We start from the raw sequence: 24,287 nt of genomic DNA, 5'->3' as shown, positions 1-24,287 counted from the left end.
CAAGATATGTTAGGCCACAGTCTTCTTTAAATGCTGATAAAATTATTTCAGAATTCACAGACCAAGAGAGAGAGAGTTATAAAGGAGAGAAAATGATGATAAGTCTGTTGCAGCAAGCTATCAAAGAGGATATATTTGTTTTGCTTCAGCATGATGGAAATGCATATTCGATCTGGAAAGCTCTTGAGAAGAAATTTGAGGGAAGTACAGAGATGCTACATAGTAAAGCAGCGTAGCTGAAAAAGGAGTTTGAGTTGTTTACTAGTATGCCTGGTGAGACTACAAAGACTCTCATTGAGAGATATTGCCATCTTGTGTGCACCACGTCTCAGTTGAAGATTACTAAAACTCCAGCAGAATGGGTTGAAAAACTTGCTGATGCATTACCACAAAAGGAATGGGGTACATATCTCATGATTCTGAAGAATTCGGGACAGTTTAGCAGATTGTCGATTGGACAGTTTATTGAAAAACTAGAGGCACAGGATCTTGAACAGCAGAAAATTGCCAGAATGAACAGCTCGAGTCATCAACAGGATATCAAACTGTACTATAAAGGAAATGTTCAAACAGTTGAAGCGAGTTCAAATATCCAAACAACATTTAGTGTAGGAAATTCATCTGGTTCAGTCAGTCAGAGCTCAGTCAACACTAGTGGATTTTCAAATGTGAATCCTCCAAGTGTTCAAAGTGCGAATGTTGGTAATGGTCATATGATTCAGTGCAATGTGGCATTGCATCTTCAAAATGGACAAAATTTTTCTGAAGAAGTTGTTTAGAGTCATATGGGATTACTGGTTAATGCTTTGGAATCCTATGTAGGGTTGATTGCCGGAAAAATTGGTAATCCGATGCTAACAAAGGAAGATTATGACCAGATAGATCCAGAAGAATTGGAACTTATGGATAAAAAGTGGGCTTTAGCTAGTATCCTGAGAAGAGCTGAAAACTTCAAAATGATTACAGGACAAAATGATTTTTTGGATGCTCATCTTTCATCTTTAGGTTTTGATAAATCTAAAGTTACTAGTGGAACAAAGAATCCTTTTGGTGGCCAGGATTACTCTCGGAAAGCTATCTATCAACAGGTTTCTTATCAACCGCATCAACAAAAGGAATTTCAAACTGCACAAACTACACATGGAAAAATGATCGAAGATGCAAATAAGAAGGCTTATTATGGCATTATTGATCAAGATGATGAGAAAGTGGCTGAAGGTTTTAGCTGGGACAAGTACATTCCAGCTGATCCAAATGTTAAAACTTTCATTGCTAAGATTATTCAAAAGCCAGAGTTGATGAAGGAATGGATAGCAGTGTTATCAGATGAAGAAAATAGTGAAGATGAAGGATCTGTTTCATCTGAAAACAATCCATCAGATACAAGTGATGATGATGAGGAAATTGAATAGATTAATGTTGGAAAAACTCATTTATCTTCTGACAGTTTTGAATTCTATTTTGCAGATAAACTGAAGAAACTCAAAGAGAGAAAAGCTGCAAAAGACAGGAAAGAAGTGAAGATTGTTGAGAAGATAGTTGAAGTAGAAAAGGTGATTGAGAAGATTGTGGAGGTCGAAAAGATTGTTAAAATCACAAAACCATGCCTTACATGTTCAGAATTTTGCAAACAATATGAAGAAAAAGACGAGAGATTTAGTGAATCAGAAAAGTTGAAAGAAAAGTTGTTGTTCGATGTTAAGAATTTGAAAGAGTCGAATGATGTATTAAACAAAATGGTGAACAGTTTGCAAAAGACGAACTCAGAAAGAGAAGCTACTTTGAAGATGATGAACGCAACCATGATGTCGAAGCAGAAAGAGATAAATTTTTATATTGAAGAATGTGCGAAATGGAAGCAAGAGTTGGATGGTGAAAAAGTTGAAAATGAAAGAATCAGACGTTTACTGAGAAGTTATACAAGTTCTGATTACTTAATTGACAGAATTTATCCTACTGTTGCAGGTTTTGAGGCGTTTAAAGATGAAGAAAAGAAGTTAAAGAAGAAAAAGGATACTAGTAAGAAACAGAGTGTCTGTTATAACAAATGTCCACCTCCGATTTGGGAAGGGTACTGGCCTAGAAAACCGAATGAGGAACAAGTAAAAAAGGCAGTCAATATAAAGTTAGAGTCCGAGTTAACCGATGTGTTGCCAGACAATATTGATATCACGTTTACAGCGTCCGACACAGATCATGAGTCCGAATTAATAAAAAGAGTGGTCGATCAGGTGTTGGATAAGGATGAGGAGTCAGAGTCAAAGTCCGAGTCCGAAAGTTTGTGTTTGTCAGTCGGGAATTCGAGTTCGTCTGGAAAAAGTTCAAAATCGTCGGGAAAACGGGTTTATAGTAAAGAATTTTTGTTGTCAAAATCTAATTTGAATGATGAAACATTTGAGGTTGCTTATACTTTGAATGATTCTGACAAGTTATATTTTGATAAAGAATTTCCAATAAGAAGTGTTCGTTTTGATATGATTAAAAAGGTTTTCAAAATGACAGAAATCAATATTTCTGAAATAAAAGATTTAAATCTTACTGGAAAACCTAAGAAATACACTTCAAGAGTTCAACAACGGTTAAACAAGAAAAAAGGTTACAATCCTGGTTCTGGTTTCCAAAAGAAATCAAACCATAATGGTAGCTACAAAAAGAAAGGTCTTGGTTTTATACCCCATGAAAATTATAAAAATGAGAAAATTTCTAAAAATACAAAATTTGTTTCAGGGACGTCTGCTGAAGAAGAAAAGAAGAGCTCATTCTGGAGACAATCAAATCAAGATTTTCTTGCTGAGAAAAAGAAGAATGAAGTTCAGAGAAAAGAAACAAGAACCTGTTTTAGATGTAATGAAGTTGGTCACATTGCATGGAATTGTCCTTTAGCAACTATCACAAAACAGGGAGTTTCTGGAAAAATGAAAGAAGTTGTTGTTGATAAAATTGAACAACCAACTGAGAAATTTAAAGAGTTAAAAAATTCAACATATGAAGTTGGTGAAAGTTCAAAGAGATTTTACAGAAGAAGTGTGAAGCTTGACAACCAAAAGTGTGTTGTTAAGAAATCAGAGGGAAAAACTGGCAATGAATCTGATTCCACAAAATCAGAAGAGCCACGTGTTATTAAAAAGAGTGAAAATTCAGTTCCTTCAATGGATGATGGAACTTTCCACCATTGAAGACTGAAAATTTTAAATCAAAAGTTGGAAAACTTGAGATCTCGAATCAATTTTATTCTGAAAAGGATGAATTTGATGTTGAGAAGGCTTTTAATGGAAATGTAAAGAAAATTTTTGGAAAGATGATCGATAGGAAAGTTAAAGGGGTAAAGGACTTTTATGCTACAAAGAAAGCAACTTACACCCCGACTGCAGATGAGTTGATTTCACCCAAGGCAGGTGAGGCTTGGGTGGACATTTTCTTTACTTGAAAAACCTGACTTGCCGGAGATCCCAAGTTTGTAATCGTGGATCAGGAATTGGCATCTTTCTTAAAATCTGTTTGTATGAAAGAATTTAAAATTTTATATTTTACAGGTTAATGCAGGAATTGTCGAGCTTCCAGGTTGGTAAGTGTGAAGCAGGAATCGGCATCTTGATTGGTAAAATGATTTGTGTAGATGTTTATTCCTACAAGTGGATAATTGTTTTGGATATTTTTACAAGTTGTAAGAGGTTGGATCTTACATGAGATTCGTCAAGGTCATTAGTTTGAACTTGATGTAATCCTTATATATGTGATTGAATGAACAAGATGATGAACCCTAAGTGGTAAAAACAAACTTATTTTCCGGAAAAATCATTTTGATTAAAACAAACTTAAGTGTTTTGAAATCTTAATGAGAAAATAGTTTGTTGAAAAGGGGAGTTCTGATTGTTTATGCCAAGAAAATGGTGAATTGAAGTGATTCGATATCGGTTGTCATTTTATTTTGTATAGTCTGTTTTCAAATTTTTGTTTTTACAAAGTGGGTCAAGAGCTCAGTTTGTTTTCAAATTTCTTTAAATGTGTTTGCATTTTAGGGGGAGTAGAAATTTCAAAAAATCCAAAAACATTAGAAAATTTGAAAAACCAAAAACATGATAAAACAAAAATGAGTTTTGTTGAGAAAAGAGGAAATGATAGTACATCAGTGGACAATCACAACATGCTAAAGAAATGGAAAGTTAAAAATGTGATAAATAATCTCACTGAGAATATGCCAGTAGGTTTTTGCACATTTAGTAGATTGTGACGAGATATAAACCTAAATTTCAAACTTGCTTATATCGTGGGGAACAACTGCTTGGATATATGGGTAACCCCCGAAATCTTGTTTGAAAGGTCCCTCTTTCTGAGATACTAGGTCCTTATACTCAGTGATATCTGGGGTATTATCCCGGAACTTCTACTGAATGGAAATTCTGACCTAGTCCCCGTATAATACTTTGCAAAATGCTTTGAAAAATAAGCTAGCCCTCAGCAAAATGATGAAACAATAAAATTGATAATCATTGCTTTTGAAGAAAAGATCCTCTAAAGGGGACACACCAAAAGTCGAACCGTCGTCTCTCTGCTGAACAGAAGTTCTGACCTGAGCTCTCACGGTTTCGCATCTAACCCCTTTACAGATATCATCTGTGGTATACTCACCTGTAAGACTGAATATTGGGATCTGGATATAGGAGTATATTCAAGTAGTGGGACACGCGAATGAGTTTAAGTTCTTAAGACATTAATCTCGTATCTTGGATCAGTGGAACTTTGTGTGAAAATTTAAGTGGACCAGTATACTGACAATCTAAGTGAATTGTTTAGAACTTAAAATGAAATGAAGCTTAACAGTGTTGGTGATTTGTCTCATAAACTGATATGATCCTCTTACACAAACTCACAAAAATATTGCTTGTAAATATTTCTTTACTGCACCTCTCTTATTACAAAATCCAAAAGGATTGTTAGTGTGTTTTAGCATAAAGTTTGAAAATTTCAAAAAGATTTTCGACAACTGGTGTTGGAGAGCTGATTTTCAAATTCTAAGTGCTAAACATGATGACCATTTTGTGAGTGGGAGTCTGTTTTTTAATCAAATGTGGTTTAATCAAATCTACAAATGGTTCAGCAGGATTTTCATTGACAAATTTTTCTGATTGATTTGAGGGAGAGTTTGAGTTGGTGCATACATGTTAATGTTTAAAATTGTAAAATTTATTGTGAGGTAGAGATTGTGTAGGTGACAATCCTGAGCCAGATGAAAGTCAGGTTGATCGATCCTGAGAAGCTTGTGTGTTAGAGAGCCAGGTTCCGATACCTGAGGATTTTGAGAATACAAGTGCGTGTCAAACTACGATCCTGAAGCAGATGATGCTGATGAACTTAAGGAATGCCAGCACATTGTTAGGGGGAGTCTGTGGATGCTGATTGAAAGAGTGAAGCCCAGAGACGGATCAAGACTGAAGTTATAAAGACTCGACACCGTAAGACTCGTCAACATCTGAGGGGGAGTCTGTTAGTGCATGCATCTGTCGACTTCGTCTTGCATCGAGTCTTAGACTAGAAATGTTAGATCAGGGCACGTCGTACGAGAAAATACTAGAGTTTAGTGTTGAAATGGTTGATTCCGCTTGAACTGCTTGATTCCGCTTGAAATGACTTTGGTTAGTTTCAAGCGAAATCACAATCACATGATTCCACTTGAAATGGATCATGTCATTTCAAGCGGAACCCTAAGCTTATATATATGTGTTCAAGCGTAATCAGATGTATCAGTAGTGTAATTTCATACCGAGGTGCTGCCGGTGTGTTTTCTGCGTGTAATCTGTTATATATCAATCAGAAAGGTGTTAAAAGTGAATTGCTAGCTGTTTAGTAATCAGTTTCTTGTTTTCCACACCTGAAACTGATAAAAACTCCTCTGAACGACTCGTTCGGGTCAGTACACGATCCTACACTTCCGATGTCATCTTGGATGTCGGAGATGTTTCTTTCAATAGCTCCCACCCGGTGGTTTGTGTTGTTGGCGAGGTTGTAGATGTTCCTGGTGCACATAAGGTTTTCCTGCAAAAGATCATGTAAACTCTGAAAGTTAGGAAAACCTCCTCCTTGTGAGGAGGACGGGCCCGGTTCACCGTGGGGTTGGTATTGGGATTGGGGGGGTGGAGCGTGAAGGACTAGCGCATCTTGCGGGTTCCATGCATGGCCTTCTGTCGCGGCCCCCGACCCACCCTGGACGGAGTCGGGGCCCGCGATGCAGATTTCAGTGGTACCCGTGGTATTTAATTTATGCGACAGCGGAAGTCTTTTTACAACAGGATCTTTTCACCGGAAAATGCTCGTTTAATATATTACACAAAGTTTAAGGGATAATCCCATAATTTACAATAAGTTGATTTCACACAGAAATCTTTATTTGTCAAAACACGTTTTATTGTTTTATTTACACTGAGCCACTTCTCTGAGCTTGATAGTGCTTTACTGCACTTTTCCTGGATCACACAGATCACCTGAAACATGTTTGAAAAAGGTTTTGTCAGCGGGGAAATACTGAGTGAATCATTCTGTTTTCTAAAACGACCCGTTAGTTATAATTTGCAGTATTAAGAGCGATTACAATGTTTCTATCAACCAATTATCAAGAATGGGTATTTGTCACTCGATTCATTTCTGTGACTGTGGTCATACCACTATTGGGTCCCGTTGCCCTAATAGTGACGGTGTACTCACACAGAGTAATAATTACTCACATAGAGTAATATTCACTCACATAGAGTGATAAAAATAGTAATGTGCACAATACCCCACATACCAGCTGTAATTTGGTGATTACAAAGACTTAATCCCTGTAATTATAACCTTGAAAATAATTTGAGGTATTGTAATACTTACTCACAAACTGTGAGAAAACAGTTAAAAAGAAGAATGACTCACATTGCAGATTAACGAGCAATAGATATAAGCCTACTGATTAGCCTTGATTACACCTAGTTTAACACAATGCACACACAGACAGGTTAGTAACTAATACAGCAGTTACGTCAATTCACGAGATTAAACCCTCACAACGATTAATCAGTGCAATACTCGATAATTCAGTCGGATTCACAACGAATAACAGAGCATAGTCCGAATTCGAACAGCACTCAAATATTCAAGTCGAAATCACGACGAATAATCAAAGTACAAGCTCAATTGAGCAGCACCCGGACTATCGTTGGATAGTTATAATCGATCGGACGTTGAATCGTAATAGCGATTGAGTTATTACCCTGATTGTGGCAGCACCTCATGATTAGTGTGTGTGTGTTGGACTGTTTCTGTGATAACTCGATCTACGTAACTCGATTTTACGTCGTTCCAAAGACAGAATTCAAGTCCCAATGCCTAGTATTTATACGTGAATTTGGCATCTCCCGCGTGTCGCGGAAGATGACAGGGATTCTTCCGCTACTCGCCTGGGAAACCCATCTAGCCTAGAGTAGCCTTGGTGTGGGTATAGGCCTGCTGAGTCGACGTTCACCGAAACTTAGCTCCCACGTAAAAGTTATTAAGATATTACCAACTAGGGTTTATCCCCCCCCCCTAAGTTTTAGGGGCCCTGATCCTGATTCTGATTGTAATGAAAATTTTAGGGTTTATGCAGAATCACGTGGGTTTTTCAATTAGGGTTTCCTTATGACCTAATTACCATCCTAATTATGGATTTTAGTGACAGTTGTTACATCCTCCCCACCTTAAGAAAAATCTCGTCCTCGAGATTTACTGGAATAGATGAGGATATTTGCGCTTCATTTCCGATTCCAGTTCCCAAGTGTATTCTGGTCCTCTCTTTGAATTCCATTTGACTTTGACCAACACCAGTCGTTTATGTTTGAGAAATTTGACTTTTTTGTCCTCGATCTGTAGTGGTTTCTCTATAAACTTCAACTTTTCATTCACCTCTACATCTTGAAGAGGTACTACCAGGGATTCATCTGCTAAACATTTCTTGAGATTGGATACATGAAATATATCATGTACTCCAGCCAATTCTTCTGGTAGTTGTAAACGATAACCAACTGGTCCGATTCGTTGAATCACTGGGAATGGTCCACGTATAGTTGTGCTAACCTTTCCATGCTAAAGGTTTCTTTCATTGGTAAGAAATGAGCTGATTTGGTTAATCGGTCTACAATTACCCAAATTGCATCATTCCCTCTTTTTGTTTTGGGTAACTTAGTAACAAAATCCATTGTTATGAGTTCCCATTTCCATACAGGCATTTCTAACTGTTGTAGTAGTCCTGAAGGTTTCTGATGTTCAGCTTTAATTTGTGAACAAGTTAAACACTTGGATACGTATTCGGCTATATCCTTTTTCATTCCTATCCACCAGAAATGATTTCTTAAATCTTGGTACATCTTATTGTTTCCTGGGTGCATGGTATACCTAGATTTATGAGCTTCTTCCAAAATCTTATTTCTTAACTCTCCTTGCTTAGGTACCCAAATTCGTTTCTTATGGAATTTCCAAATTCCATCATTTCCTTGTTCTAGTTCTTTTAGGTAACCTTTCATTCCTTCAGCATCATCTTGGATTGCTGTTTTCTGAACTTCTTTGATTTGTGTCATTAAATCTACTTGTAGATTTAATCTCAGAGCACGGACTCGTTTCTTTTTCTCATGGTACTTACGACTTAAGGCGTCTGCAACTACATTTGCCTTTCCTTCGTGATATTGGATATCACAGTCATAATCACTTAGCATCTCCATCCATCTTCTTTGCCTCATGTTTAATTCTTTTTGCCCAAATATATATCTTAGACTCTTATGATCTGTATAAACAGTAAACTTACTTCCATACAGATAATGTCTCCATATCTTAAGGGCAAAAATTATGGCTCCTAATTCCAGATCATGAGTCGTATAATTCTCTTCGTGCTTTTTCAATTGCCTAGAAGCATACGCAGTTACCTTCTTGCGTTGCATTAACACACATCCCTATCCTAATTTTGAAGCATCACAATATACTTCAAAGTCTTCTGTTCCTTCGGGTAAAGCTAAGATTGGTGCATTCGTCAATCTATGCTTTAAAATCTTAAAGGCTTCTTCTTGTCTAGATCCCCATTCAAACTTAGCGGCTTTACAGGTTAACTTAGTTAATGGTACGGCTATTTTAGAAAAATCTTTGATAAATCGTCTATAGTATCCAGCTAAGCCTAGAAAACTTCTTATCTCCATAGCTGTTTGTGGAACTTTCCACTTCGTAATTGCGTCTATCTTAGCAGGATCTACATGGATACCTTCATGATTTACCACATGTCCTAAAAATTGTACTTCTTGCAGCCAAAATTCACATTTCGAGAATTTGGCATAAAGCCTTTCTTTTCTTAACAAAGTTAAGAGAACGTGTAAATGCTCACAATGTTCTTTTTGGCTTTTAGAGTAAATAAGTATATCGTCGATGAAAACGATCACAAATTTATCCAAGTATGGTTTACAGATTCGATTCATCATGTCCATGAATGCTGCTGGGGCATTCGTTAATCCAAAGGGCATGACTGTAAACTCATAATGACCATACCTAGTTCTGAAAGCAGTTTTAGGTATGTCTTCTTCTTGTACCTTCAACTGATGATATCCAGATCTTAAATCTATTTTTGAGAAATACCTAGCTCCTTGCAATTGATCAAAAAGATCGTCAATCCTAGGTAGTGGGTATCGATTCTTAATCGTAACCTTATTCAACTCTCTATAATCGATACACATTCTCATCGATCCATCTTTCTTCTTCACAAATAACACTGGTGCACCCCAAGGGGATGAACTAGGTTATATGAATCCTTTGCTTAATAATTCATCTAATTGCTTTTTCAATTCTAACATTTCGGTAGGTGCTAATCTATATGGTGCTTTGGCTATTGGTGCAGTACCTGGAATTAAATGAATTCTAAACTCTACTTCTCTATCAGGTGGTAATCCAGATAATTCTTCTGGAAAAACGTCTGGGTATTCTGACACTACCGGGATGTCCTGAAGTTCCTTATCCTTAGTGTTAATAATTACTGAAATCATGTACATCATTTCCTGCTTTCTCGAATAACTAGCCAATTTCATTACTGAGATGAATTTTAATGGTTTTCGAGGTCTATCTCCAGTAATTAAAATTACTTCTCCTGTAGGTGTTTGAATTTCTACAGCATTTTTGTCACATAGGATTCGTGCATGGTTGGCTATTAACCAATCCATTCCTAATACTACATCGAATCCTGCTAAATTCATTGGTAACAAATTTGCAGAAAACTTATGGCCTAATAATTCTATTTTTCCTTCTTGCCAGATTTTATCTATTTTCACAGAATTTCCTTCTGCGGTTTCTACTGTGAAGATTTGCCTAAGAGTGGTTAATGGTAACTTAAGATCTTGGCAAAATAAAGTATTTATAAAACTTTGGTTCGCACCAGAGTCAAATAATACTTTTGCAAAGACGTTGTGAACTAAGAACGTACCAGCTATCACATCGGGGATGAGTTCGGCCTCTTGAGTGGTCAGCTGGAATGCTCGCGCATTTCTCTTGATTGTTCCTTCAGCTGGTTTGGCTTGGTTAACTACAGGTTTAGCTAACTTAGGACATTCAAATTGAAAGTGTCCCCTTTCTCTGCAATTATAACAAACTTTTGTTTTCTTCCTGCAGTCTTCTTCCCGATGTCCTTTCATTTTGCAAAAATTGCAAACCATGTTGCATTGTCCATAATGCTTCTTTTTGCAAATTTTGCAGAAAGGAGATGATGAGGATTGCCCGGTTCCTCTTTTCTTGGTATTACCCACACGAAATCCTTGGGTAATCTTTTGAGCTAATTCCTTCTTGCGATCTTCTTCTCTTGTGCGTACCAATTCATCTGTTAGGGTGTTAGCTAATTCTACAGCATCGTCAATAGTACGAGGTCTCGCAGCTTTAACGATGTTTCGGATTTCACTAATTAAACCCCAGATGTAACGAGAAATAAGTACCGGTTCTGGCGAAGCCAGTGATGGCATTACCCTTGCGTATTCAAAGAATGTCGAAGTATATCCCCGACAATCTACTCCTAGCATACGATGACTTAGGAACTTGTTTGCCATTTGTTCCTTCTCGTATTCGGGACAAAATTTTCTTTCAACAAGACTCTTAAATTCTTCCCAATTCATTGCATAGGCTACCCTTCTTCCTTTGGCCTGGAGGACCGTGTTCCACCATTCGAGTGCTCCTTCTTTGAACAGATTTGATGCATACATCACTTGATCCTCTGTGGCACATTTGCTTATTGCAATTACTGCCTCGGTTTTCTCTAACCAACGCAGTGTTGCAGTTGCCCCTTCGTTACCTGCAAATTCAGCAGGTTTGCAAGCAAGAAATTCTTTGTAAGTGCAACCAGACGTTGCAGCTTTCATTCTTTTAGGGAGTGGGGCCTGTTGCGGATCATGATCGTCATGATTGCCGCCTCCATTTATGCTGTTACTGCCGTTATCTTCTGGAATACGTTTACTAGGAATTAATTGTGGTTCGGCAGGTTTCTGAACAGCAGCTACAATTTCTGGAATAGCATGGGCTATTCCTTGGGCGATAAAGTGCTCGATATCTTGTCGAGTTATATATTGATCTTCCTGTTCCTGCTCGGTTTGATTTACTTCATTAATTGGTTCATTGTTAGCATTTTCCATCTGCTAATTGGTAAAATTATTAGTGTCTAACTTATCAATGACAAAATTCACATAGATAAGCACATAGATTATCACAACATTCAAGTATAACCAAAATTGTCGATTTCTCGACTTTTACTTTGTTAGTATATTGTATATGCATCCATACACACCGTATTTTACAGAGTTTTATTGCCCATTTTACAGAATTTTAAGTTACTATCATACAATACGGCTTTCTGTGGTTTAACTGACGGTTCTAGTAACGATGCTCCCTCTCATCGTACTTCCAAGTTAGATGCTCCCCCATTTCCCTGATCCTATTACCTGTACCTATCAGTTCTTCACCGAACTGACGGAGTTCAGCTAGGTTTTCATTACTCATGGGAGGATTTGGGAGTGGTTCTGGGTCAAATTGTGGAAGGAAGCTATAAGGACTGTTGACTATGTTTTGGAATTGCCAGTCATTGGTCCACCATTCCTCCATTTGGCCTAATGGTCTAGTATGAACTAGTGGGTCTGGAATAGCTGGTCCTAGGTTTAGTGGGAATTGAACTGTAGCCGGGTAAGAAAAGAGATTATCGTTGATAGGCTCTAAAACATCACAATTTTCCAGTAGGCGATCTATTTCGTCTTGGAACGTGAATTCCTCAGATTGTTTAGAGCTTTCGCCAATTTCTATTCCCTTTTGTTTCAGATCTATTCCTATTTCCTTTTCGGGTGGTTTTGGACTTTCTCCAGTTTCTATTTCCTTTCCCTTGTTCATGATCACAGGATTTTCTATTTTAGGGAGTCTCCTAGTGGTAGGTTTCCTACGGCGTACTTTCCTCCATCCTACGTATCTTCTCTTCTTTTTAGGTTTGGCTTTTTCCAGCGGTGGAGCTTTGAATTCCACAGGTTCTTCTATGTCAGCAATGTAACCAGTAAAGTCGTGAGAGACTTCGATAGGCACTGGATATAAGTTGAGATTCTGGAATGCTTCCGACATCTCATTCATGCTGCATAGCATATATGCAAAATACAAGAATGTAATGTTAAAACTTTGGAACAAAGTTTAACAAACAAACACTGAAGTTTTATTGCATACCAATTTATACAAAGGACAACAGAAATCAACACACTTAGGACTTTATTTATTTACTGGATAGTGATTTTTCTTACTAGCCCCAACTTATCGGTTATTTTAGGGATTTGCATTTTCTGCTACAGTAGCTAGCATATAAAGATTTGCCCATTTCCCGTCTATTTTATCTTCCCAAGGTGCACTATTACCCAATTCTTGGACTTCTGGGTTAAACCTAACTCTCTTGGTTCGGGGTTTCTTTTTCTCCTGACTCTTTTTAAGTATTGAATCCCTTTTCTCTGGGGAAAGAGGATTCTCATAGTTTGCTTTGCGGACAAAGATTCCTTCTTCTAGGTTTACTGGGTTTCTAGAAGAAGATGCCACATCTAGTTTGTGGTAGATAGCAGACAGCTTTTGCTTACCCATACTGTCATTAAAATAACCAGTTAATACAACATATAATCACCGAATAATAATTAGTAAACTTAAGCATTTGGACAAAATACTTAATTTAGGCTTAATCAGTGGCTCGATCAGTGGCTCAATTTAATTATTAGCTCTGATACCACCTTCTGTCGCGGCCCCCGACCCACCTTGGACGGAGTCGGGGCCCGCGATGCAGATTTCAGTGGTACCCGTGGTATTTAATTTATGCGACAGCGGAAGTCTTTTTACAACAGGATCTTTTCACCGGAAAATGCTCGTTTAATATATTACACAAAGTTTAAGGGATAATCCCATAATTTACAATAAGTTGATTTCACACAGAAATCTTTATTTGTCAAAACACGTTTTATTGTTTTATTTACACTGAGCCACTTCTCTGAGCTTGATAGTGCTTTACTGCACTTTTCCTGGATCACACAGATCACCTGAAACATGTTTGAAAAAGGTTTTGTCAGCGGGGAAATACTGAGTGAATCATTCTGTTTTCTAAAACGACCCGTTAGTTATAATTTGCAGTATTAAGAGCGATTACAATGTTTCTATCAACCAATTATCAAGAATGGGTATTTGTCACTCGATTCATTTCTGTGACTGTGGTCATACCACTATTGGGTCCCGTTGCCCTAATAGTGACGGTGTACTCACACAGAGTAATAATTACTCACATAGAGTAATATTCACTCACATAGAGTGATAAAAATAGTAATGTGCACAATACCCCACATACCAGCTGTAATTTGGTGATTACAAAGACTTAATCCCTGTAATTATAACCTTGAAAATAATTTGAGGTATTGTAATACTTACTCACAAACTGTGAGAAAACAGTTAAAAAGAAGAATGACTCACATTGCAGATTAACGAGCAATAGATATAAGCCTACTGATTAGCCTTGATTACACCTAGTTTAACACAATGCACACACAGACAGGTTAGTAACTAATACAGCAGTTACGTCAATTCACGAGATTAAACCCTCACAATGATTAATCAGTGCAATACTCGATAATTCAGTCGGATTCACAACGAATAACAGAGCATAGTCCGAATTCGAACAGCACTCAAATATTCAAGTCGAAATCACGACGAATAATCAAAGTACAAGCTCAATTGAGCAGTACCCGGACTATCGTTGGATAGTTATAATCGATCGGACGTTGAATCGTAATAGCGATCGAGTTATTACCCTGATTGTGGCAGCACCTCGTGATTAGTGTGTGTGTGTGTTGGACTGTTTCTGTGATAACTCGATCTACGTAACTCGATTTTACGTCGTTCCAAAGACAGAATTCAAGTCCCAATGCCTAGTATTTATACGTGAATTTGGCATCTCCCGCGTGTCGCGGAAGATGACAGGGATTCTTCCGCTACTCGCCTGGGAAACCCATCTAGCCTAGAGTAGCCTTGGTGTGGGTATAGGCCTGCTGAGTCGACGTTCACCGAAACTTAGCTCCCACGTAAAAGTTATTAAGATATTACCAACTAGGGTTTATCCCCCCCCTAAGTTTTAGGGGCCCTGATCCTGATTCTGATTGTAATGAAAATTTTAGGGTTTATGCAGAATCACGTGGGTTTTTCAATTAGGGTTTCCTTATGACCTAATTACCATCCTAATTATGGATTTTAGTGACAGTTGTTACACCTTGCATCCTCTGAAAGCTTACCGATCCATCTTCCGCCTCATAGATTAGGTTCATGGAGCGACAAATGTGTAAATCGACCCGTCCTGACCATGGGCTCCTTTTGAAAGACCTAGGGATGTTCGCAAAGTGCTTGAAGAGGCGGTACACCCATCCCCCGAAGAAAATAGGGGTTGGTGCATGAGCAAGCCGGTTCAGATGCATGTTCCGGAGTAGGAGGAATGGAACATCGAGGGTCTGCGGGTGTGAATGCAGTGGAGGACTACCAAATCTCTCAACCCAACAACGCCGCTGCTGTCATGTCTCTGACTAAGAGAGTAAGCAAGGAGCCTATGAATGTAGCGATAAAGCGAATCCCTTAGCTTAGTGCTCTTAGTGTTGCTCAGGTTGTAGAACCCATCACCAATTTGAGCCCGTGCGGCTTGGCGTTCGTTCTCATCCAACTCTCGCATTCCCCTGGTGTTTTCTTCACTTCCCGAATCCTCTTCCGTATACAGCCCCACTATTGCCCCGAATTGCGCCATAGAGATTGAGTACCTAGTTCTACCACACCGAAATGCAACCCCATTATTGTCGAAAGGGTCGCACCTTGAATTGAAAGTGAAGGTACTGTAGAACTCCATAGTGCACTCGTGTACCGATCGAAGTCGAGTGGTTAGGGCAACCCTTAGTGGGCCGGTAACGAGGTTGTTGAACCGGTCAAGTTGGTTCACCATGGCTAAGAGGTCCGTGCATGCTTGCCTTGGGTATTCTTCAGGTCTTGTTTGAAGTGTGTCATATCTGGCCCTAGCATCGAGCTCATTTGCGTTGAATCTTGTGAACTTCTTCGACATCTGAAAGAATACACCAAAAGTTAGCACGAAACAGTGAGATTTTCGGAAAAACTGCAAACAGTGAGCTGGACACGGCCCTGTGCTCAGCGGGCACGACCCCGTGTCCAGGCGTTTGTTACTCAAAAATTCCATTTTTTTGACCCGGTCCCGAAAATCTGAAAATTTTTGGCCAAGTAGGTGCGGTTTCCCCCGAAAATGAAACCCCAAGTGCCGTTTTTCCCAAAACAAACCGTTTACCCTTTCAATTTTATCTTTTTCGGTTCAAAAACAAGGGTTTGTGATTTTTATGAGAAATTGGGCAAATCTATTAATAATACAAGTGGATTTACTTCCCAATACACTAATCTAAACTAATGCTAACAGATTTATGCAAAAATTTGAGGTTTGATCCGGATGAACTTCAAGAACCCTAGATTTTTCCCCAAATTTTTGATGTTTTAACTACATGAAAGTAAACAATCTAACTACTAATGATGATAGAATCATACCTTGATGTTGTTAGAATGAGAGGAGACATCGAAAATCTGCGGAAAATCGCTTGGACCAGAGCGTTCTTCAGGGAAACGTGGCGTGTGGAATGATGTAACTGATATGAAAAAGGGGTTTTATCCCGGCAGTTGCGTGGAAACGGCCCCGTGTCCAGCGGACACGGCCCCGTGCCGAGCAAAGTTTTTTGAATTTTTTTTTAGTGCTCGTGCGAGTGCCCTGTTTTCCCAAAAACTTGGTTAGAAGACTTACCGATTTCGATGTTTACCTGCTTGTTCGTAACGTACCAGGTACGATGTTGATGCATTTACTCGTCTACCGTTTGAAGCGAGATCTCTTCCTCCTCATCCTCAACGGATCCTCGATAGAATTTCAGCCGTTGGCCATTGACTTTGAATGGAATTCCATTCCGAGATTTAATTTCTACTACACCGTGAGGAAAAATATGGGTGATGGAAAAAGGTCCTGACCACCTAGATTTTAGTTTACCCGGAAATAATCGAAGTCGTGAATTAAATAATAGAACTTGATCTCCTACTCGAAATTCATTAGGTTTAATGTGTTTGTCGTGTAAATTTTTTCGTTTTTTCCTTATAAATTTCTGAGTTAGAGTATGCATAATTCCTGAATTCGTCTAATTCATTTATTTGACAAAATTGATTTTTACCTGCAATTTCTAAATCCAAGTTTACATTTTTTATTGCCCAGTAGGCCTTGTGAGCTATTTCTACTGGCAAATGACAACTTTTTCCATAGACGAGCTTATATGGGGTTGTGCCTATAGTGGTTTTATAAGCAGTTCAAAAATCCCATAAAGCATCATCTAATTTATCGGCCCATTCCTTTTTATTTAAACCTACGGTTTTTTCAAGTATTCGTTTTAAACCTCTATTAGTCACTTCGGCTTGTCCGTTTGTTTGAGGGTGATATGTTGTTGAGACACGGTGATAGACCCCATATCTTGTTAGGATTTTTTCGAGTTGATGATTACAAAAAATGGGTACCTATATCACTTATTAATGCTTTAGGTGTTCCAAAACGAGAGAATAATTTTTTTTAGAAATCTTACCACGACTCTTCCATCATTTGTTGGAAGTGCCTCAGCCTCGGCCCATTTAGACAAGTAATCGACTGCCACAAGTATATATTTGTTTCCTTTCGACGGTGGGAAAGGTCCCATGAAATCGAGTCCCCACACATCAAAAATTTCACAAACGAGAATGCCATTTTGTGGCATTTCATTTTTGGAAGAAATATTACCTGATCTTTGGCAAGCATCACATGTCTTGACAAGATTTTGCGCATCTTTGTAAATGGTAGGCCAATAAAATCCTGAATCAAATACCTTCCGTGCGGTACTAGCGGCACCATGATGTCCTCCATATGGACCTTCATGACAACGTCGGAGAATCCTTCGTGCTTCGTTGCCATGTACACGCATCTTCGGATGAGTTGGTCGGCACACATTTTGAAAAGATAAGGATCTTCCCAAAAGTAATGCTTTACATCAGTAAAGAATTTCTTTCTTTGGTGATGTGGCCATCCCTTTGTGACTATACCGCTAGCTAAATAGTTAGCGTAGTCGACATACCATGGTTCTTGTCTATATTCCGCCATTTCCAGGGACTCTGTTGGAAATTTTTCGTTGATTTGCTCGTCCCTGGTTGCCTCCAAAGCTGGGTCTTCTAAGCGCAAAAGATGATCTGCTGCTGTGTTTTCTACTCCTCTTTTGTCTTTGATTTCAATATCAAATTCTTGGAGGAGTAGAATCCACCTGATCAAACGGGGCTTTGCGTCTTGTTTCTTGAAGAGGTATCGAATGGCTGCATGATCTGTATAGACTACAGTTTTAGAAAGAACAAGGTAAGAACGAAATTTATCAAAAGCAAATACCACAGCTAGTAATTCTTTTTCAGTGGTTGTGTAATTTTCTTGTGCATCGTTAAGTGTTTTACTAGCATAATAAATTGGGTGGAAATGCTTTTCTTTTCTTTGTCCCAAGACTGCTCCAACGGCAAAGTCACTTGCATCACACATGATTTCGAAAGGTAATTTCCAATCAGGCGCTATCATGATAGGTGCATTGACTAGCATTTCCTTAAGGGTTAGAAATGCTTGATTGCAATCCTTGTCAAAGATGAAAGGCGCATCTTTTTCAAGTAATTTCGTTAGAGGTCTTGAAATTTTAGAAAAGTCTTTGATAAACCGTCTATAAAATCCGGCATGCCCTAAGAAACTTCTGATTTCTCTAACGGAGGAGGGTGGAGGTAATCGAGAAATTGTGTCTATTTTTGCTCGATCAACTTCCATTCCTTCGCTCGAGATCTTGTGACCGAGTACTATTCCCTCTGTTTCCATGAAATGACATTTTTCCCAGTTAAGGGCGAGGTTTGTTTACTGACATCGGGATAGCATTCGTTCGAGGATATCGAAGCATTGGTCGTATGAATCTCCCAAGATAGAAAAGTCGTCCATGAAGACTTCCATTGTCTTTTCTATCATATCATGGAAGATGGCCACCATGCAACGTTGGAATGTTGCGGGGGCGTTACATAGACCGAATGGCATGCGTCGATAAGCAAAAGTTCCATAGGGGCATGTGAAAGTTGTCTTTTCTTGATCTTCAGGTGCTATTGGAATTTGAAAGTAACCTGAAAAACCATCCAAGAAACAGTAAAATTTATGACCGGATAGTCGTTCTAGCATTTGATTAATGAAGGACAAAGGAAAGTGGTCCTTCGTTGTTGCTTCATTTAATCGTCTATAGTCTATGCATACTCTCCATCCTGTGACGGTTCTCGTTGGTATTAATTCATTTTTTTCATTAGTTATTACCGTCATACCTCCTTTCTTTGGGACTACTTGGACGGGACTCACCCATGGACTATCGGAGATAAGATAAATAAGTCCGGCGTCAAGTAATTTGATGACCTCATTTTTAACCACTTCTTGGACATTTGGATTTACTCTTCGTTGTGGTTGTATTACTGATTTGTAGTCATCGTTCATTAGAATTTTGTGCGTGCACATGGAAGGGCTTATTCCTTTTATATCTACAAGCTTCCAAGCGATCGCATATTTATGTTTTTTCAAAAGTTTAATTAATTTTTCTTTTTCTACACTACTTAATTTAGATGAAATAATTACAGGTGAATTACCATCTTTGTCTAGAAAAGCATATTCCAAACCTTTTGGAAGTTCTTTGAGCTCAAGGGGCGAGTCTTTAGGAGACTCCTTATTTTGGGGATCATTTTGATCAAGAACTTTAAAGGTTTGTTCTATGGCGACCTCTTCTTCAACAAAGTGGTCAATCTTTTCACTTATATCAGGTGGCTCATCTTCATCTTCAATTAGGGGGTCATTGTTGTCAAAAGGATATTTCATTGAACGCTCAAGATCTATGCTTCTTTTGAATGCCCTTAATTGAAGAGGTAGATTATTAAACTTCTGGTTTTTCAAAGCTTCGTGAGTTTTTACAAATGGTCTTCCCAACACTAGAGGAGCGTCATCGAGAATGACAAAGTCGGTTGGGATTACCATTTGATTTGTTTGAACCAAGACATCCTCAACTACACCGATTGATTTTATTATTCTCCGATTGGATAGAAAAATGGGTATTTGAAGTGGAGCAAAATTACTAATACTCAATTTTTCGAAAATGTAATTAGGCATTATGTTAACACAAAGATCCTTATCAATGGTGATGTTGCTAATAAATGAATTTTGAAAAAAACATGGAACCGGTGTAATGTAAATTTCAAAAGGGTCTTCTTTTATTAGCGAAGTTTGATCATTAGTTAACTTAACACTTACCATTTCCTTAATTTTTGCGTTAGTGTTTAGCTCTTTTAAAAACTTAGCATGAGTTGATACTAAACAATGGTTTTCAAAAGAAGGTGACAAGAGATTAATTTCTTCAAAATTAGACTGAATTTCTGATTTCTGTTATATACATACAATGGCATTTCATGTTGCAAGACTATATGCAACACAGTATAGTTCTTTTAATGCACAGAGCAGAGTTAGCACAGTTATCAGACAAACTAGAAGTACTGACGGGAGTTCACTACTGAGAAAGACATGATGTTAAGACTCAAAATAAGCCCTAGGACCAAGTGTTACACTAGTATAGTGTGTAGGAAAGTAGGGATTACAAAACTGCCTTCCTAGTGATGACATAGGTAGCAGAAAGTGCCAGAAACACACTAAAACTGCAGAATTCTGCAGAAAATAAATAAATTCAGCAAAAATTCAGCTTTTAACATCTAAATATAACGCAGAAATGTGATTTAATGGTCCAGTGAATGGGTAAGGTCCCAAAAACCTCATAATAAGTGCCCGGGACCATACCACAACCTTAATTTTCAGCTTGGCACCTTGCACGGCCGCGCATTGGTCTCACAAAAGAAAGGTTTAAAAGACCCACAACAGTCAACACTTGCGCCCAAAGGGAACCATAAAACCTTGCGCCTCTCCTACACCAAACAAGGAAGAATCCAGAGTTAGATACTTCCGCTTAATATCCAGACTTGGATATTATTTGCCCAGACTTGGGATTTATTCACCTGCTTCCACATGATAAGGTGTCACACCAGATTACAGCAGTAGTCTTCTAGAAATAATACAATCGTGCACCACCAAGACGGTTACAACCGTCTGGACACGTGTCACTACATCAGTCGTCCTTAAAATCACAACGAATGCATGCAAATGAAGGGTAATCTCCACTTAGCCACTTTACACATGGCTAATCCCTAGCCTTTGATCAAAACCACGATCCATGTGCTATCACGTCGGATCAAGAGTATTAACGGAAGGAAACATAACCGCTTACGGGGTTAGCATTTTCCGTCTGCTTTTCAGTAACGGGTTTTCCCGCCCAAAGATTCCCGGTTATAAATAAGAGAACTATTCAGGTATGAAATTCAAGTTACACACACTTCTCAAATACATCTTCTTCTTCATTTCCAATACTTATTCTCACACCGGAGTCGGGTCAAGGAGAGAACCCTCTTCTCCCCTTGGCGAGGCTAACGGTGTTCTTTTTTGCAGAATTACCGGAGAAGAAGGTCTGTTAAGATCTAAATCAATCGAGTGGGAACTAACCTTTTATGCGGATTCAAAACCCCTAGATATCTCGGTTCCGACCATTTATCTAGTGTTTCTTCATTGGCGCCCACCGATTCCTCTGTTTTTTATAGTTTTCGTCTCGTTTCGATTTAGTTCTTTTCATTCTCTGATTTGCACATGGCAGAAAATTCGTCATCTCATCGGCAACATGGTCCTCGACCAAACAATCTACAAGTAGAAGGAATTCCGGAAGACGCCTCGGACGATAACGAGGTTCAATCCAATCGAGCAAATGATCCTCTCACTGCAGGAATATTACCAGCAAATCCTGCCAATTCAATTTTACCACCAGGAGAAACTCCGATATCCTGGTATATCCGGTCTCAAGGGGCATTAAACGCAGCATGCACACAGCTATGTGCTCAAACTGCTCCCCTGACTCAATCACGAAGACCAGGAACTCGTGCTCATGCCTTTCAGCGGGAAGAATCAACGTATGAAGAAGTTTATGCCAGATCTACGTCACAACACATTCAGACAGGAAGTCATCAGAGAGAGAACCATGACAAAACACACCGAAGACGATCAGTTCATGATAGGTTGGGTTCTCAACAAGATACCCGCACAGATGAATCCGATCCAACATACCGTTTAAGTGCCAATACCAGTGTATTCAATCGGTTGCAACCAAACTACAACAAGTATAGACCTCGAGCGGTTTATAACCCTGAGGCAGAACACAACTATGACTTGGTTTACCGCCCTGCAGAAGCAGCGGAAAATTCAAAGTTCATACTGGAAATAGCTTTAGCTCCATTGGAGAAGGCTAAATTACCATCCAATGTGGGGAAGTTCAATGGGTTAACAGACCCCGACGATCACTTAAGGGTGTTTACCAGCGCAGGTCTGGTTAGGGGTTGGACTCTCCCACTATGGTGTCATCTGTTTGTACAAACTCTGACCGGCCCAGCGCGAATTTGGTTCGACAATCTACCAACTGGACAGATCGAATCATGGAACGATCTACGAGAAAAGTTTTTGACACACTTCAGCCAGCAGCGGCGTTCCATACGCGATACGTCCGACGTCATGAACATCTGGCGCTGGGATGACGAAAATCTGGAAGATTTCATCACCAGATACAATAAAGAAGTACTGGAGATTGGTGGTGTTCACGAACAGTTGATCCGCGCTCAATTCAAGTACGCAGTTCGATGCGATGACATGGTCAAAGTTCTATCTGGAACAGAAGGCCTTCCAACAAGTTGGGAAAAGATAATGGCGGCGGCCAAAGTTTATGCGCAAACCGAGAAAAACCTCACAACAAACAGGCCACCACCACCGCACAATAGGCCCGCGGATTTAAGCTCAACTGGCGAGAGAAGGTTTAAAAAATCATGGCGTGAGTCTGGAACAGGAAACCGCTCGTCCGAAGACGCCCGCGCAACAATCAACAAACTCTCTGCGCAGCGGGAAAGCAAACAAGAAAATAGGGAGAGACAGTGGACTCCCCTAACAAAAACCCTGGCGGAGGTCTTAAGTACTGAAGACTATCAATTCAAACCTCCGGTCCCGATGAAAAATAAACGTGGACAAGACCTGGCACAATACTGCGAGTATCACAAAGATACCGGGCACACCACTAACAACTGCATCTCTCTGCGCACAAAAATAGAGAAAGCCCTCAAGAGCGGCGAATTAACACATTTACTCCAAAATGTACGAAAAGAGATTAAGAAGATAACCCGGGGGGAAGAAGGCCCAAGTAAACGGGCAAAAACCTAAGTGACGGCTCCGTAAGTTTCCCGTGGGAAGACATGATCCATCAATTATGGCGGAGATATCAGAAAGTAAGTTAAGTTCCGCATAATTATTACCCAAACTTTGTAAAGCCTCTGTGCTCTATCCATGAATAAAATTGCAAAGTTTCTATTATTTTTGTGTTTACAAAGTGCATGCAATTTCTTGGAGTAAGCGCAAAAACATTATGGTAGTTACAAAACAAGCTCCATGCGCGGTCAGTGATAATGTCACAAACGACCATAAATTCACACATGAGCTTTATACCAACTTCATTCGCCTTACTCGATAACAGCAATTGTACTCATGCAAAACATTGTAAAATCATTAAACAAAACAAATAGAAACATGTTGTTCCCAAACGTACAGATACGTCCTGAACATTTTCAAGCACGGCAGTGTTTAAGATACTTGCGCAACAGCGCACCATCAAAACAGGGATTTATATCCCGCACATTACATAAAAAAAAATTGTTCAAATACAATTTTTAAAACTACTTTAAATCTTCACCCTCATCCGGAAAGATTTCCTTTAATTGCGCTACGTGGTCATCCGACTGCAATGCCACATTTATCAAATCCATAACCAGAAGTTGCAAATTATTAAACTATGTCTTCATGGAAGCAAGCGCGGCGCCAGTATTTACGCCAAAAGTTGCAGATTTGCTATCATCCCAACTAACTTTTAATGCACTTTTTACATGTTGGGAACATTCAGCGTATCCTTGTACATACCCATCACGTCGCGCAGCAACCATTAAATTAGCAACAGTCTTATCCAACTCATCAGAGTTTAATACAGATTCTGCCACCTATGAAATCAAAGCAAAAACAAGTATCAAAAAAGCACTTTCCACAGACGAGAAGGAGAGAAGAAACTTACGCACGCAATTCCGCGATCTTTCAACCAGGCCATATCATTCTTTAAAGGTTCAAGCTCGCTTTCCGCTGTAACCCGCGTCGTTTCAGAATTTTCTAATTTCTCCTCAACCTCAGTCAAACGGAGGGAAGTTTCAGTATTTTCAGAATGCGCAAGCTCCAGATCCTTCTTAAGTTGTTCCTGATCAGAAACCAAAGCAGTAAGTTCTTTCAACTCTTTATCTCTAAGGGCAAGGGTGGCAAAAGCTTGTACCTCTCGTTGCTCACTACGCTCCCTATGAGAACGCGCCTCCGCCAGCGCAACTTCTGCATCAGCTTTCTCCTTCTTCAATTTTTCCACCTCCGCATCCTGATTCTTCAATTTTTCAACCTCAGCCTTGAGGTTATTAATAACATTACGAAGGTTTGCTTACTCAGCATTATCCTTTTCGCAAATCTT

The 24,287-nt window shown here is 39.0% G+C and overlaps 1 protein-coding gene across 1 annotated transcript; it reads left to right on the top strand.

Annotated features, from left to right (window-relative positions):
- The first annotated feature begins 21,346 nt into the window (after window positions 1-21,346).
- LOC110895141 lies at window positions 21,347-22,954 on the top strand. Its single transcript, XM_022142423.1, has one exon. It carries the CDS (start codon window positions 21,347-21,349, stop codon window positions 22,952-22,954), a length of 1,608 nt encoding a protein of 535 aa, XP_021998115.1.
- The last annotated feature ends 1,333 nt before the right edge of the window (window positions 22,955-24,287 follow it).

Source organism: Helianthus annuus, chromosome 2 (assembly GCF_002127325.2).
Source record: "Helianthus annuus cultivar XRQ/B chromosome 2, HanXRQr2.0-SUNRISE, whole genome shotgun sequence".
NCBI lineage: Eukaryota > Viridiplantae > Streptophyta > Magnoliopsida > Asterales > Asteraceae > Helianthus > Helianthus annuus.
This window is presented reverse-complemented; position numbering and strand designations above follow the sequence as displayed.

Bases quoted from the DNA above. Each gene is read 5' to 3' on its own strand.
- LOC110895141 (XM_022142423.1), top strand. From the start codon at position 21,347: ATGGCAGAAAATTCGTCATCTCATCGGCAACATGGTCCTCGACCAAAC.